Here is a 17,315-nt window from a genome sequence, read left to right on the forward strand (position 1 = left end):
CAATATACATTATATACTATTCACAGAGCTCAGTTGTATAACTACAATCTAACACTAGATGGTCACTATATGTGAGTAAAATTGGTACAGAAAATTTTGTTAATGATCAGTATGGTGGTATTACTTATACAAACACTATGCTGCAGTACTTCAGTGCTCAGTTCATGCTCCTTTATAAGCTGCTTTCAGCTGCTGCTCAGTAAAGATCAGTACATTATATTCAAACAGTTTGTAATGTGGACGGCTTTCCCTGTCTCAGTCTCTCGGTTCCCCACCCCAGTCTCTGACAGGCATCCCTGTACAAAGATTGTATGAACATATTGAACAGATCTTTGTGGAACAGCTGTTGAAAGGAGCTTCTAAAGGAGCATGAGCCGGGCATTAAAATAGCACTGCAGCATACAAATTGACAGAGATGGAATCCAAATAGTTATTGTATATATTAGAAAAATCCATGACTTGGCAATGCTTCGAGAAAAATTAAATTAAATAAAGTTACTCTTTAATGTTTAGTAGGAGTCTGAATTGTATAATCACAGTTTTCATATAAAGCTCCCTGGCCATTGCAACAACAGAGCTGCTGTATTCAATTTAATGGTTCTGGCTGCCATCTCTTGCAAAACTGAGATTTTGGTATCAGGAAACTGGGTATGTAATAAGTTTTTGTGCCATTATTTTTCCTTCTTCCACTAGGAAAAACCGTATATGTACATAACATCTCTTTTTATCAGGTTTCAGGTGTGATTTTCATATTGCCCACACCTGTTACTTGCCACAGGTGAGTTTGAACGAGCATCACATGTTTGAAACAAAGTTATTTACCTAAAATTTTGTAAAGGTGCCAACAGTTTTGTCCTGCCCATTTTTAAGTTGTGTGTGAAATAATGTCCAATTTACCTTTTTTTCTTTTTTTGTGTGTGTGTTGTTCCAATACACACAAAGGAAATAAATATGTGTATAACAAAACGCGTAATTGCCTATAATTTTCTGGGAGAAATACGTCATTTTCAGGAACAATGTCAAGTGTGTTAACACTTTTGACCATGACTGTATGTATGAAAATACATATTTATGTACACTTACTGGTTACAACATATTTACCTTTAGAAGAATACTGTTGATGGCTACAGCAATGGTTCCATTGTTCTTTAGATAATTGGCCATTGCTTGAAGAAAAAAACAATCAATATGCAATTAAATGTTTTTCATGAATGTACTAATTTTATTCTTTACCCCTATTGCTTTAACTGTTACCAACTTTACTCCCTGACCATATTATAGGGGTTGTCTGGTTTAAATCGATAAGTCTGCAGTCACTCTGTGTCACCGCAGACTCATGAATCCCCCCCAGCGCACGCTCTGTGCGCTGCAGGGATTCACCGGTTTCTGAGCCAGGACTGGAGGGTATGTACATGTTATACATACTCCCAGCCAGTGGGCGCGGCTTCACTTCCATACACTTGTATAGAGCGAGGCCACGGCCTCTAGTCGGCCTCTGCATGGCTGCGTCACTAGACTGGTGCGGCCTTGCTCAATACAAGTGTATAGAGCGAGACCACACCCACTTGACAGAAACCTGCGAATCCCCACAATGCATGCTCTGGGGTGATTCATAAGTCTGCAGTCGCACTGAGCGACTGAAAAATTATCAATTTGGACCCGACAACCCCTGGAAAGAGGACCTTTCACCAGTTTGAGCCTGTTAAACTGGTCAAATCATGGAATAGTGGCTGCAGAGCTGAATGAAACAAAGTTTTTATTTTTTAATTTCTCCTTTCCATTGTGGAGATATTTGCTTGTAAAGTTTAGGTTATAATTTAAGTTTAAAGAGACGTTACCAGAGATTTTTTACTGAGGGTGTATACTTCTTCCTCTGTATGATGTTGACCAATCATTAGAAGGCAGCAACATACTGGGGAAAGAAGGACACGCCCCTACAATAGCTTAGAGCAGTTTTTGCCTGTGTGAGACATGTAATGATTGTCTGACTGCAGAGTTGTGTGTGATTGCAGAGTGCTGATAGTAGAGCAGAGATTACTAACCCCTTTCAGCTTTCATCTCACAGCAGTCAGTATAAGGGATGGAATACAGCAGAGCTGACAACATTGTGAGAGGAGAGCTGATAGAAGAGTTTGTAGTGAGACCAAGCTCAGCTGTATCTTCTGCCCCCTACCACTGACTGTCATGAGATGAAAGCTGAAATGTTAATAATCTATACTTCAAGCACTTTGTAATCACACACAGCTCTACAGTGAGATCAGTCAGCAGAGCTGACTGCCAGTCATTACATGTCTCACACTAACGGTATATGCACTCAGCAATCCACTTATTATTTCAGTCTTGCTCTTCCCCATGTTACATAGACATCCAACCACTAATTCATATTTCATGTTTATAATTATCTTATTTAGTAAACCCATTTTTACCATGGTTGTTTATTTTTGGGGTACTATTAGTATTTTGCATTGAGGTGTATTTTGACCTTTCAGTTGCATTTTAATTAAGGTCACTGCTTTTTATAGAGTTACCTTTTGTGCTATTGTAAGGTTCCGCCAGGACCGTAGTCATGGCCGAGGACACCTGGGCTTTAGTGTCCTGGCATCCCGTCACAGAAACATATTCATCACTTATCAGCATACCTGTGCCTTCAGGTCCAGCTCCTTCAAATTCCCTTTCTCCTGTGTGAGATACTCTCCAGATTGATTAGAAGAAACTGAGACACAGTCTAGTTCAACTTCAACAATAACATCTTTACTAGTTTCTTTGCACACCGCACCCACAGATTTTGCATTCTTTATAACAGATTTCATTAACAATGTTCCTTTTCTTTCCCTGCACTACTTTCATGGTCATAAAGCGCAGGCCCCATTTGGACCATCTCTGACAGTTCCTCAACGTGTTCCCTGTACCAGCTTTACTACGGGTATGCTTTACCTGTCTGTTTCGCCCCAGACTCAAGATCATTAATCTCTGGAGTCTAAAACCGCTGAAAGAGACTTCTGTCCTTCTGTGCTGCCTTCTGCCTTTGCTCCACTTCTTTACTTTACGTTCTCACTGCTTCTGTGGGTCCCTGGACCGTTTCGCCCTGGCTCCCAGGGTTTCTGCCCAAACAATGAGGTGCCACATCCTGAATCTTCTCAAACTTTTCTAGCCCGCTGATTTTCCTTTAACGTAGCTGTGGATGGCTGAGGTACATTTCATTTCTAGTTACGTGACCGCTGCGGCGTCCTGGGCCTATAGCCCCTGTGGACGGTTCGGGCGTCCCTAGCCTTCACCCCCATACTCAAACTATGCACAACCTTATATGCAGCAACCCCTCCTAAAACTAACCATGTACTTACTTTATATTCTACCTAGGAACTGTGTGCACTAAGATGCCCCCCCATCTAGTGGCCCACAGGAGAACTACACTTTCCCTAACACTAGTACAAATAAAGCATACTTTACAAGAACATACACCATACATATCTACAGGAAACAGTAATACACTAAGAGTGTAGCAGTGCCATTATTGGTAGGCGATAATACATGTAGACATGTAGCAGTACCACTCTATAATAACATACTAATAAGACAGACAGTATCAGGACCTGTTAGGGAGGGAAAAGCCAAGGGAACATAATCCTTCATCCCCTTACACTATTAGCACAGAGATTCATTGTATGTTTTATATCGAATACATGTTCTATCCATGAAATTCTCAGCTACAACTCATACGTGAAAAGTAGACGTCTGATTAGGGCCTTAGAAACATGTTCTAAATCGACATTTTCTTACGCTCTGCAGCCGCTATCCCATGATGAGGCCAGTTTAACAAAAAAAATTTATCTTTAATAAATGATAATATCGTGCCCTACATATAATCAGAAATGTAACCTCTCAGCTGATGCATGCTGCCCAACCCATGGGAGCATGTATTGGGTGCTGGCAGTATGAACGCAGATATGTATGTTTCACTCTGAAACGCCGCGGCATATCCGAGAAAAAACATACTTTAAAAGCCGCCAGTGAAAGAGACCACACTCTAGACGAGTCGGACTGGCGAGTCCCTGGACGCTTCTCTCCATCCACTGACTTGAATTAACAGGTCTCTGTTAAGGTCCTAATCTCTTAAAATACTTTTGAACCAGCATTTGATTATTCACCACAACATCTAAGGGGTTAAACAATTGGAGATCGATTTTTTTTTTTTTTTTTTTTTTTGTTCTCTGATCCTTGCTTGATGCCCAAGGCAGCCTAGAAATTGGGATTGTGAAGCACAAAGCTCTAAAATCTTATTTTGAAGCAGTAATAAAAGCAGTGAAGTTTATGGTAGTCTGTGAGACGAAGAAGCATCTGATCCAGTGCTAGTTGTGGCCTCTGTTTCCCACTGGTGTACATCTACGCTGATAATTAACATTTGGGCATCTGTCTTTTATTTGGATGGGACTCAAGTCCTCAGACACCCACCAATAAAACTTGTGTGGTATGTAAATTGAAATGCCAAAAATGGTAATTAAAAGTAAACCAATTATTTAGATGATTTTTTTCACACCTATATAGGAAAATTGGCCAATATACTTTTAAGATCTGGTTAGAATGTCTCGCTATATAAAGCAATGAACTTCAGGGACACTCACCAGTCCCTTTTAGAACCTTTAATTTTGGAGTGACACTCCCATCTGCCACTCCCACCATTAGACTTTCATGTAGTAAAGGACAATAAAGGTGTCACAATTTCACGATTCCTCCTATCAGTGTGTCTTGATGCAGTGAATGACAGTTTTGCTGTTCGATCTAGGACAGGTGAGTGCTGAGCTGTCAGCATGGTGATTGACAGCTCAGCCGTCCAATCAGATGTTGGGGCATGCTAAGCTGTCAATGTCTTGAGTCGTCCAGTCAGGACCAGGGTGTGCCAGGGCATCTTCCATGTGTCTCCTGTTCACAGTAATTACCGGACTATTTAGCCAGCTTTCTGCCATAGATTTCTGCCAATTGCAGCTTTGCTCAAGAGGTGTGTGTTTTGCTCTGTGCTCCTAGTCTTGTATTCTGATCTCTGCTGCTAGACCTTGGATTTGCCTTGACCATTCGTTTGCCTAGCCCTTTTGTCGTGATCTGCTTCCTTCTCGAAATTATGACATCGGACTGTTACTGGCCTACGCCTTTAAAGGGAATCTGTCACCAGTATTTTGGCCTATCAGCTAAAAATATCATCTAATAGAGTGTGAGCTATACAGTGCTGTGCAAATTAATTGGGACAAAGCATTTTTTTACGTAAAATCGTAAGTTGGTTACCAGTCAGTGATTCAAACCAGTTTTAACTGCTTTGAGCAGGTGTGAGTGCTTGTTCAAAGCAGTTAAAACTGGTTTGAATCACTGACTGGTAACCAACTTACAATTTTACTTTAAAAAAAAAAAAAAAATGCTTTGTCCCAATTAATTTGCACAGCACTGTACATTCCCCAACTACTTGTGAAACCACCTGACTCCCCATGAATCCCTCATATAAAACCTTTTATATTGCTCCTGCACTGTGTGTAAATATCCTCGGTCCGGTCCGAAGGGCATTGGTTCTGGTCCCTCTCTCCACACCAAATCGGCGTGCTGTACGCATTCCGTTCTGTGAATAGCGTTGTTCCGTAGAGGTCCCACACATGTGCATTCAAATTGCCGCCCGCCCGCGCGTGCGCAGTATGCTTTGCCCAACTGCGGGCAAAGCCGGAAAGCATTAGTGCGCATGCATCGGTGAACTATGTCCCGGAAGTATTTTGTGGTGTTCCAGGACATAATTCATCAGCGCATGCGCACTTATGCTTTTCGGCTTTGCCCGCAGTTGGGCAAAGCATATTGCGCATGCGCGGGCGGGAGGTAATTTGAATGCACACGCGTGGCACCTGTACGGAACAACGCTATTCACAGAACGGAATGCGTACAACACGTCAATTTGGGGTGGAGAGAGAGACCAGAACCAATGCCCATCAGACCAGACTGAGGATATTTACATACAGCGCCGGAGCAATATAAAAGGTTTTTATGGGGGATTCATGGGGAGTCAGGGGGTTTCACAAGTAGTTGGGGAATGTATAGCTCACACTTTATTAGAAGATATTTTTAGTTGATAGGCCAAAAAACTGGTGACAGATTCCCTTTAACCCCTCTCTCTATGATGTACCCTCCTGGCTTTTGACCTCGAACCTCTTGACTACATAGCCTCACAGCTAGTCCATGAGTAGTGACTAGCATCACAAGAGGTTCTAAAAGCAATTGGTGATTGCCACTGAAGTCCTTTGTTGTTTTGGATTTATGGACTTCCTATTCTCAATACCACCAAAGAGAACCATATCCAGCTATGGATGTATTGTTCCTCTGGAGATCTGACAGATACCACCTACTGATCGTGAATAACAATGGGATACTTTGTACCGCAGAATATAACTTGAATGCAGGAATATCAAGAGTATTTATTTGCAATAAAATCTTCCACTACGCAAAAAATAAATTTGTCCCAGTATTACAATTCTTACCGTGTTCATTTTTAGGGAGCATTAAGAAGTCATATATAAAAGTTTTTGAAGAACTAGTAGGTCTACATTTCTGTGTTACCCCTACATATTCATAATCCCGTTCATTTACCAATCCTTCTATAGAGGAAAAAAAGAGAAAAATAATATTGATTTTTATTAATAAATGTGATATAATACAATAAAGGCGATATATTATGAACATTACTAAGACTAGTACTGCATATTATTTATATTAAAACTTGACTTGCTCACATCTGGGACTGTTGGGCAGGGCTTTTTAGGCTGAATGTGTTTATCTGTCACGTGCGTGGTTTGTGGAACCACTGTGCCACAGACCGCAGAGAGCCTGGAGGGGCCTCACTAAGCAATCGCCTGACTGTTCACTAGAACCTCTGATGATGAGGCTAGACTTGGCTCCCGATGAACGCCAGGAACCACTGCATGGCAGACCAACGGTCGCGCAGCAGCTGGACCCAAAGAACAGAGTGGATGAAGCAGTTGGCAGAGCTTGCATCAGAGTGCACCAGACAGAGTTGGTGTCAGAGGCAGAGTTTGCTTCAGAGTGCAGCTAGCAGGAATTGCTTCTGAGTGCAGCAAGTGGGATTTGCATTTAGAGTATTGCAGGCAAGATTTCTACTTAGAATACAGCAGGTAGGATTTGTATTTGGAGTACAGCAGGCAGAATTTGAACTTGGAGTACAACAGGCAGGATTTGTACTTGGAATACAGCAGGCAGGATTTGTACTTGTATGCGACCTTACACAACCTAGACTGAAACAGGAAGGTTGCTCAAGCACCTCCCCAGTGGAGAGGAAGCAATACATACATAATGCCTCAAAACCATTGGCTGGGGAGGAAATAGCAAGTGCATGCTCTGGCCCTTTAAGAGGGTGGGAGCAAGCGCGCACATGCCCTTAGAACATGGCCAGAGGCCCAGCTGGAAGTGCTGTTGGAAGCATGCAGAGCATGAGGGGGAGAGGGACCACCTCCAGCACGGGTGAGTGAACTGACACTCTGGGAAGCCAGCGTGCTGCTAACATTATCATAACAATACCATCTGCTCTGTTTAACATAGTCCCTCCACGGTATAAGCTTGCAGCTGTTGTATGCTACAACATCTGCACCTTAAATGTATTTACAGAGGTAACATGTATTTGTGTGGCCTTATCAAATAGTTAACAGATTTTTTTTTAATGTTCTTAGTTTTATCCTATCCTATATGATACACTATATTTACTGTACAGGAATACAAAATGTATCTTACGTAGCTTCATGACAGTTATATAAGCGTCCCAAACATATCCTCCTCTACAACCGGCCTCACAAGGACCACAATCCAGAACCTCTGGAAGAAAATATTTACGTGATTTAGTATAAATGCTCAGGTAAATAAAGGCTTAGAATATGTCATGACGAAGACACTTATGATTTTGGAGATGGGAATATTCCTCTATCTCAATATGTAGTAGGTGTAGTAATAATAATAATATTAGCAATAAACCTCAATTAGAAATTTAGTATAGTTCTTCTGATTGGCTATGCCGCTTATGTAGGGTATTGCAGTAGCTTAGGTATCCATTGTTACGACCACTGATGTAGTGGCAGTCAGACAGCTCTTAGTGGATACTTAAGCTACTACAATGCCCTACATGAGGTAAGCGACTGTGAATCTGAAGAACTATACTAAATTTCTAATTGGAGGTATTTGCTAATATTATTATTACACCTACTACATATTAGGATATGATCTTGGAGATGGGAATATCCTTTTAATAAGACTATAACATTTTTTATAACTTATAATTAAGAGGGCTTTTTATGGCACTGTTTGGGGTGCGTATAAAATGTAACTCAAATGATTAATTGTTTTGATCAGGTCCTGATTACTAAAGCAAAGATGTAGCATTGAGTCTGCTTCGGTTCAAAATTTCTTCTTTATTTTGTCAATCAATGGGGGTCTCTGCACCCAAAACCCCACCAATCAAAAGCTTCTACATGTCTCTATAATAGAAGTTTTGAAACATTGTGTAAATGTCAGTTACACTAATATATGTATATATGTAATATTAAAAAAACTGGCAGCACTTCATGGGATCAAATAAGGAGATTGAGGGTATGTTTCCACAGTCCAGAAACATTCAGGATGTGCTGCGGATTGGACTCTGCATCCTGCCGCAGCGTTTAAGCCACAGCGGCCAGATGTTCCTGCATAGTGGAGGGGATTTTATGAAATCCCGTCTCCACTATGCGTCCGATTACGCGGGTGACACACACGTTAAACCGGACATGCAGCGCGTCTTTATAGACCGCAGCATGTCGGTTGACCTGAGCGTCTCCGCAAGGTAAACAGCCTACTCTATGGGTACCGTGCGGTGCGTACAACTGGGTGGGGCTTTGGGCGGAGTGGGTTTTCCGCTCCGTTCAAAGCGCTGCGTTAACGGTACGTGGAAACATATCCTTAATCTCGCACAAATCATGAAACCTTTCAGTTTCACATATAATCTGTACTTGAAAAAGATTTCACATGGAACTAAAATGTTACATGATTTATCTGGGAGAATAAATCCACTTAGTTTATCTCTATCTCTCTATCTATCTATTATATCATTATTTTTATTTTTTTTTAATGTAAAACCAATTCCGCCATTGTGTGCTAAAAGATAATTGTTTGCTCTATTCTGTTTGTCAGTATAGTAATAGGGATATTGAAGGTGTGTGTGTGTATGTGTATGTGTGTGTGTACGTGTATATACTGTATATCTCTATATATAAAATTGAATTTGTGTGTGTGTGTATCATCAACCAATCATGAAGCATCTTTCATTTCTCCAGAGCTGTTTAAAAGAAGCTGAGCTGTAATTGGTTGCTATGAGTAACAGTTTTCTCACTGCATGACAACACCTCAGCAGACAATGACATGGTGGAAGAAAAATAGCATCCCTGGGAATATAAGCTCCAGCCATTGTCTTCCCCGTAGAAAGGAGCAGAGAGCACATGACAGAAATTAATCCCCCCCTCCCTGCCCATATCCCCATCACACATCCTCCATCCCATAGGCACATCTTCCCTCTTAAGGGGATCATTGGTATGGAAGTCAGGGCAAATACATCCAGGGCTTTGGTTTGACGCCAGGCCTCTATTAAAGGGATCCCCGGTATGGAAGTTAGGACCGTTCCACTCAGCGCTCTGGTTCTGACCCCAGGGTCTCTTAAAGGGATCCCCGGTATGGAAGTCAGGGCAATTGCTTTCAAATGCTCTGGTTCTGACCCCAGGCCTCTATTAAAGGGATCATTGCTATGAAAGTCAGGGCAAATCCATCCAGCGCTTTGGTTTTGACCCCAGACATCTCTTAAAGGGATCTCCGGTATGGAAGTTAGGACCGTTCCACTTAGCGCTGTGGTTCTGACCCCAGGGTCTCTTAAAGAGATCATTGGTATGGAAGTTATGGCAATTACACTCAGCGCTCTGGTTCTGACCCCCAGTCCCCTCTTAAAGGGATCCCCAGTATGGAAGTGAGGGCATACCCACTCTCCGCTCTGATTCTGATGCCAGGCCCCTCTTAAAGGGATCCCCAGTATGGAAGTTAGGGTAAATCCCTCGGCGCTCTGATTATCACCCCAGGTTTCTATTATAGGGATCATTGGTATGGAAGTCAGGGCAAATCCACTCAGCGCTCTGGTTCTGACGCCAGGCCTCTCTTAAACGGATCCCCATTATGGAAGTTAGGGCCATTCTACTCAGCGCTCTGGTTCTGAGCCCAGGCTGACGGGATGATGTGGGATATTAGGGGTAGTAGTCCGGTGGCTCTGGCTGACGGGATGATGCGGGATATTAGGGGTAGTAGTCCGGTGGCTCTGGCTGACGGGATGATGTGGAATATTAGGGGGAGTAGTCCGGTGGCTGTGATGGGATGATGTGGGATATTAGCGGAAGTTGTCCAGTAGCTATGGCTGACTGGATGATGTGGGATATTAGGTAGTAGTCCAGTGGTTTTGAAGGGATGATGTGGGATATTAGTAGTCTGGTGGCTCTGGCTGATGGGACGATGTGGGATATTATGGGTAGTTGTGCGGTAGCTCTGGCTGGCGGGATTGTGTGGCATATTATAGTGAATGTGGCTATGCGGTGTCGGCGGGGCTATACACCTAGATAGATAGAGAGAGATATATATATATATAGATAGATAGATACAGTCATTATAATTTGTTATAACTAACTGTAGTTACTTACTATGCCCGGGCAGCGCCGGACTCTTCAGCTAGTAATATATAAATGTAGGTGATTCTCACAAAATTAGAATATCATCAAAAAGTTAATTTATTTCAGTTCTTCAATACAAAAAGTGACTCTCCTATATTATATAGAGCCATTACACACATAGTGATCTATTTCACGTGTTTATTTCTGTTAGTGTTGATGATTATGGCTTACAGCCAATGATAACTCAGTAGTCATTATCTCAGTAAATTAGAATACTTTATAACTTTAGCTTGAAAATGTATTTTAAAATCCGAAATGTTGGCCTACTGAAATGTATGTTCAGTAAATGCACTCAATACTTGGTCGGGGCTCCTTTTGCATCAATGTGGCGTGGCATGGAGGCGATCAGCCTGTGGCACTGCTGAGGTGTTATGGAAGCCCAGGTTGCTTTGATAGCAACCTTCAGCTCGCCTGCATTGTTGGGTCTGGTGTCTCATCTTCCTCTAGACAACACCCCATCTATGGGGTTAAGGTCAGGCGAGTTTGCTGCCAATCAAGCACAGTGATACTGTTGGTTGTACACCAGGTATTGGTACTTTTGGCAGTGTGGACAGGGGCCAAGTCCTGCTGGAGAATGAAATTTCCATCTTCAAAAAGCTTGTCAGCAGACAGAAGCATGAAGTGCTCTAAAATTTCCTGGTAGACGGCTGTGCTGACTTTGGTCTTGATAAAACACAGTGGACCTACACCAGCAGATGACATGGCTCCCCAAACCATCACTGATTGTGGAGACTTCACACTAGACCTCCAGCAGCTTGGATTGTGGCTTCTCCACTCTTCCTCCAGACTCTGGGACTTTGATTTCCAAATGAAATGCAAAATTTACTTTCATTTGAAAACAACACCTTGGACCACTGACAACAGTCCAGTTCCTTTTCTCCTTAGCCCAGGTAAGACGCTTCTGGTGTTGTCTATTGGTCATGAGTGGTTTGACACAAGGAATGTGACACTTGTAGCCCATATCCTGGATACATCTGTGTGTGGTGGCTCTTGAAGCAATGACTCCAGCAGCAGTCCACTCCTTGTGAATCGCCACCAAATTTTTGATTGGCCTTTTCTTATCAATCCTTTCAAGGCTGCGGTTATCCCGGTTGCTTGTGCAACTTTTTCTACCACATTTTTTCCTTCCACTCAACTTCCCATTAATATGCTTGGATGCAGAACTCTGTAAACAGTCAGCTTCTTTAGCAATGACCTTTTGTGGCTTACCCCCCTTGTGGAGTGTGTGTGACTGCCTTCTGGACATCTGTCAGGTCAGCAGTCTTCCCCATGATTGTGGAGCTACTGAAACACTTTTTAAACACTTAGGAAGCCTTTGCAGGTGTTTTTTGTTAATTATTCTAATTTACTGAGATAATGACTTTTGGGTTTTCTTTGGCTGTAAGCCATAATCATCAACATTAACAGAAATAAACACGTGAAATAGATCACTCTGTAATGACTCTATATAATATGCTTCTCACAATTGGCTCCGAAATTGATAGGGTTTATGTAACATAGGTTCAGTAGACTTGTGACAAGGAAGGGCAGACACTTACGCTGAACTGATAAGTTTACTGGACGTCCAAGGATTCCCCACTGTGCTTCAATGTTTCCAACAGCAGTAAAAGCCCAACAAGAACCGCATATGCTCTGGAAAATTAATTTTAAAGAGATTTTATATACACTATATTTGTTCTATTCGACATTAAGGAGCGCTGTTCCTCAATCTTAAAGATTTAACAGCAATTTTTGTTATTTCCTCATCCATCCTAATTGCCTATGTACTGATGTATAAGCGGATTGAAATACTTACCGATGTCCGTCTTCTCCGGTTTCCAGCACTGCTCCAGTCCCCTGCAAACGGACTAACCGGAACACACAAGGGTCTGTTTATGTGTGAACCAGAAGTCAATTTCTCGATGTACAGTGGCTTACTAAAGTATTCACCCCCCCGCTTGACATTTTTCGTGTTTTCTACATCACAATCTTGATTTTTCACAGTTGTTTTTTTTTTAGGGTGTTTGCATCAGTTCATGTAAGAACATGCCTACAACGGTGGACATTTGTTTTTCTTTATTGTGAAGTAAACAACAAATAGGACAAGATAACTGAAAACTTCAGTGTGCAAAACTAGTCACCCCCCTAAAGTCAGTACTTTGTAGAGCCTCCTTCTGCTGCAACCCGCTGTGCATAAGTTTCTACGAGATTTCCACTGGGATTTTTACCAGTCCCCAAGGCAAAACTGCTCCAGCTCCTCCTTCAAGTTTGGTGGTTTCCTCTGGTGAACAACAATCTTCAAGTTTGACCACAGATTCTTAATTAGATTAAGGTCTGGGCTTTGACTAGGCCACTCTAGAACATTTACACGTTTCCCCTTAAACCACTCAAGTGTTGATTTAGCAGAATGATTTGAGTCATTGCCTTGTTGGAAGGTGAACCTCTGTCCCACTCTCAAATCACTGACAGACTGAAACAGGTTTTGCAAAAGAATATCCCCGTATATCCCCTGTATTGTGGAAAGTACCGTATATACTCGTGTATAAGCCGAGATTTTCAGCACTTTTTTTGTGCTGAAAACACCCCCCTCGGCTCATACACGAGTCATTGTCCAGAAAGCCTGCGGGGGAGGGGGCTTCCAGAAGACACAAATACTCACCCTCCGTCACTGGATCTTAGTCCCTGCATCTCTGTCCCAGTGCGGGCATCTCCTTCCTGTGTTCAGCGATCACGTGGTACAGCTCATTAAGGTAATGAATATGCACGCTTCTCCACTTCCATAGGCGTGGAGAGCATATTCATTACCTTAATGAGCGGTACCACGTGATCGCTGAACAGAAGAAGCCGCTGCCGGCACTGGGACAGAGATGCAGGGACGCGCAAAGACGGTGAGTAGGATGGGGGGGTGAGCCATGAGGGGTTGTGAGCAATTGGAGGGGGGGTTGTGAGCCATGTGGGGAGGGTGTGAGCCATGCATACAGCGGGGGAGCCACACATAGGACAGGACGGGGGGAACCACGCACACTAGGATAGGGATGAGAGGACAATGCATACCTGGCTTATACTCGAGTCAATAAGCTTACCCAGTCTTCCGTGGCAAAATTAGGTGCCTCGGCTTATACTCGGGTCGGCTTATATTCGAGTATATAGGGTACTAGGAAAACCGAATCAGAATGTGATTTCTCCTGGGTCACTCTCCTTTTAATTAAATTGTTAATGCCATTAAAGAATCAGTGTAGATAAGTATTAGTAGAACACTAATTGTAAAGCAATTCCATAATTCCTAATAATATAATTTAATATTTAAGATCGTGTCGATCTCTTACCTGATTTTTGGCTTTTGAAATGACCCCTGCCTTGCGCCAGTCACAAGATTCATAAACTGGTGTAGACTCTACCTTCAGATGCTTCACATTATTTGAAGGAAGGGCATCAACGTAAGTCAAAGTATTTCTTGTGAATTCTTCATCTAAACACACAAAGACAATTTAAGTAAAAATGGAGACGTCACAAGTTGTAAGACATTCTGGGCAAAATTTCAATGATGTTTCTAGATTCATGTAAGATAATTAGCAGATGCTTCCCTCTTGTTTCTTAATGGGAATCTGTCACCAAGTTTGTACCATCTAATCTGAGAGCAGTACGATGTAGAGACAGAGATCTCAATTCCAGTGATTTGTCACTTACTGGGCTGCTTGCTGCAGTTTTCATAAAATAACAATTTTATCAGCAGGAGATTATCACTATAAGACTCCATACTCAAAAGCTTTGTATAGCCACGCCCCCAACCGTGATTAGCAGATTGCTCACAGCATACACAGAAAGCTGCCAATCAGTGATGTGGGCGGGGTCATACGCAGCTCAGCATTCAGAGAATTTGTAGATTTGCAGCAGATAAAACTGATTTTATCAAAATGCAGCAAGCAGCTCAGCAAGTGACGCAACACTGAAATTGGGATCTCTGCCCCAACATCATGTAACTCTTAGATGAGTTAGCAAAAACCTGGTGACGATTTTACTCTGAAAACAAGTTTGCAAGGCGAAAGACAAAAGTGACTGCCCAATACTGGGGTGTACAGAAGTGGCCAAATCAATGTCTGTTTCACAGATATCACATTCTGCTCTGCAGCTAGTAGTACTAAGTAGTGGTGAGTAGACATGCTGACATAGGGTATTAGTTACCTGAGCATGCTCATGTGCTTACCAAGTGACTTCTGCGTGCTCGAAAAATATGTTCAAGTTCCCAAGGACTGCATTTCTTGCAGCTCTTCGACAGTCAAAACACTCGCAGGGATGGTCTAACAAACAGGCATTCCCTGCATGTGTTGCAATTGTCGAACAGCTGCAACACATGCCGCAGCGGGGACTCAAACATAGTAATCTAGCACGCCGGGGACACTTGGTTATCACCCGAGCATGCTCAGATAACACCTTATCCCAGTGTAAGGAGAGACCGGACCGCAGGTACCTGCATGCCGGGTCCGGAATTGAAACGGCTGCATCCTCTGTTCCCAGGGGGAAGCCTGAGAGGGGCAGACCTTCCCCTGAAGCCTGGGGGAAGCCCTAGGGAGACGAAGCTTCCTGTTGACAGGAGGGGGCGGGGAGAGCGAGAAAAGGGCGCGTAGCAGCAGGGGAATAAAAGGAAAAAGCGTGTGAAGGACTGCAGTCTGGCGCCGGTGGGGAACAGCGCAGAGAGCAGCGTGCAGAGAGGTGAGCAGCGCACTCTGCATCCCCCGCCTAAGAGGACTGACTTGGCGACGGGCTGTATGGAAGGAGCCCCCATTGTCTGCAGAGCAGAGTTGTGTCAGCAGAGAGAGAAGTCCAGAACAAAGCTGTTCTAACAGAGAGAGCCATGTCAGCAGAGCAGAGCCGTGCCAGCAGTGAAAGCCATAAAGTGCAGAGCCGTGCACCCAGAGCGGAGTGTTGTGAGTTCATTTTCCCCTTCGTCACTGAGGTCTGGTAAACTCCCTATTCTGGTAAAGGAAGGTAATGAGCCTGATTATCAGGCACCTGAGCCTAATGATGATGACTGGCTGAGTGGAGTCACGGACTGGATATAAGGCTGCCGACGCCCTTCTGCCCTGCGGGTGATTTCTCTGTGGACTTCTAGGAGACCAGTCTGATTCCTGCTCCTCTAAAGCTAAGTTTTCTGCTTTGCCTTTTAGCATTTGTGTTTTGTTTTTGTTTGCCTTGCTTTTCTGGATTCTGCCATTCCCTGCTGGGGTGAGCTGAATCTCCTTTTGCCGGTTGCTCTGTCTTCAGAATATTCCTGAGTACTGACATAGTCTTTTGAAGCCTAGCGTCTTCAGGGCCTTTTTCACTGTCAGTCTGTTGGCTCTTATTTTCATAGGGTTTTTCACGGCTAGCAGACAGCAGCCTTCCTGTCCTTTCCTATCTAGTTAGCTTGGGCCCCGTCTTTGCTCAGTCTATCTTTCTGTCTGTGTTAGTGTTCTTTCTTCTTGCTTTACCGTCATATGTTGGGGGCTGCCTTTTGCTTTGGGGTCTGCTCTGGGGCAGTTTAGATTTCTCTCTGTCTTTAGGCTATATAGTCCTCCGGCTGTGATCGAGGGGTCTAGGGCATCGTAGGAACCCCCCACGGCTACTGCTAGTTGTGTTGATAGGTTCAGGGGTCTGCAATCCGATAGCTGCCAACTTCTCTGGTTTTCTGGACTTAGCTAGCATTTCTGTTTTTGCCTCCTACGGTGACTCATTCATAACAGCGGAGCCGAGCCGGGTGTCGCAGCAGACCAAGAGAGGGGTGCTCCAGCCGGGAGTACCAGCGCTATGCAGACGAGCGTCGCCCGCCGCCAACAGCGGGGACCAGGGAGAGCGGGATGTTCGGTGTGTGTGTCCAGTGACAGCCGGAGAGTACCAGGTGTCGTACACGACCTGACAGTGAGTACCGCACATGCGCTGCCTAAGGCTATGTGCACACGGTGCGGATTCTGCTGCAGATCTGCAGCCTTTCAGGGTCTGCAGCAGTTTCTGCTGTGTTGTACAGTACTGAAAAACACTGTGCACATGCTGCGGATTTGCTGCAGGTTCAAATCCACAGCATGTCAATTCTTTGTGAGGATTCCGCTGCGGTTTCACACCTTCTCCATTGTAGAGGTGTGAAACCGCAGGCTAATCCGCAGGTAAACTGCAGGTCTTGTGACCTGATATTTTACCTGCGGATTTTTAGAAATCTGCGCGGAGAAATCCGCAGGACCAAAATCTATGTGTGCAAATAGCCTAAGAGAGCTCACATAGGGCTGACACTCATACCCTGACGCGGACACAGAATAGTTGTCCTGACCTTTGTGACCTCACTACATCGGTTAAGACAGTTAAGGAGCCACGTTGAACTTGTACCAGTCTGTGGCCCGTGCCTTTAATAGCCACAGCAGTATATGGACAAGGGGCAGTGGAAGGTACCGGAAAGCGACCACTGTTACCAGAAGACGGGGTATTGTCATCTACCTGACCTTACTAGAGAGGACACCGCGCCAGCCGTTGCGGCGCAATTGAGTTCGCAGCAGGAGCTGCTGTTATAGGACTTCCAGATACTCTTGCTACCTAATTGTCTTGATT

General features: G+C 43.7%; 1 protein-coding gene across 2 annotated transcripts in view; it reads right to left on the reverse strand.

Annotated features, from left to right (window-relative positions):
• Positions 1 to 17,315, reverse strand: part of LOC141076031 (cathepsin W-like) — a 44,246-nt gene that overhangs the window by 15,119 nt on the left and 11,812 nt on the right. For both annotated transcript variants that reach the window (XM_073563286.1, XM_073563287.1), the window contains exons 4-8: positions 14,069 to 14,211; positions 12,302 to 12,395; positions 7,768 to 7,848; positions 6,504 to 6,620; positions 1,102 to 1,166 (exon numbers count right to left, since the gene is read on the reverse strand). In XM_073563286.1, coding sequence (XP_073419387.1) covers positions 1,102 to 1,166; positions 6,504 to 6,620; positions 7,768 to 7,848; positions 12,302 to 12,395; positions 14,069 to 14,211 — 500 coding nt within the window. The remainder of the gene's footprint in view (positions 1 to 1,101; positions 1,167 to 6,503; positions 6,621 to 7,767; positions 7,849 to 12,301; positions 12,396 to 14,068; positions 14,212 to 17,315) is intronic.

This window comes from Dendrobates tinctorius, unplaced genomic scaffold (genome assembly GCF_039654945.1).
Source record: "Dendrobates tinctorius isolate UK_male_01 unplaced genomic scaffold, ASM3965494v1 ptg000384l, whole genome shotgun sequence".
Lineage (NCBI taxonomy): Eukaryota > Metazoa > Chordata > Amphibia > Anura > Dendrobatidae > Dendrobates > Dendrobates tinctorius.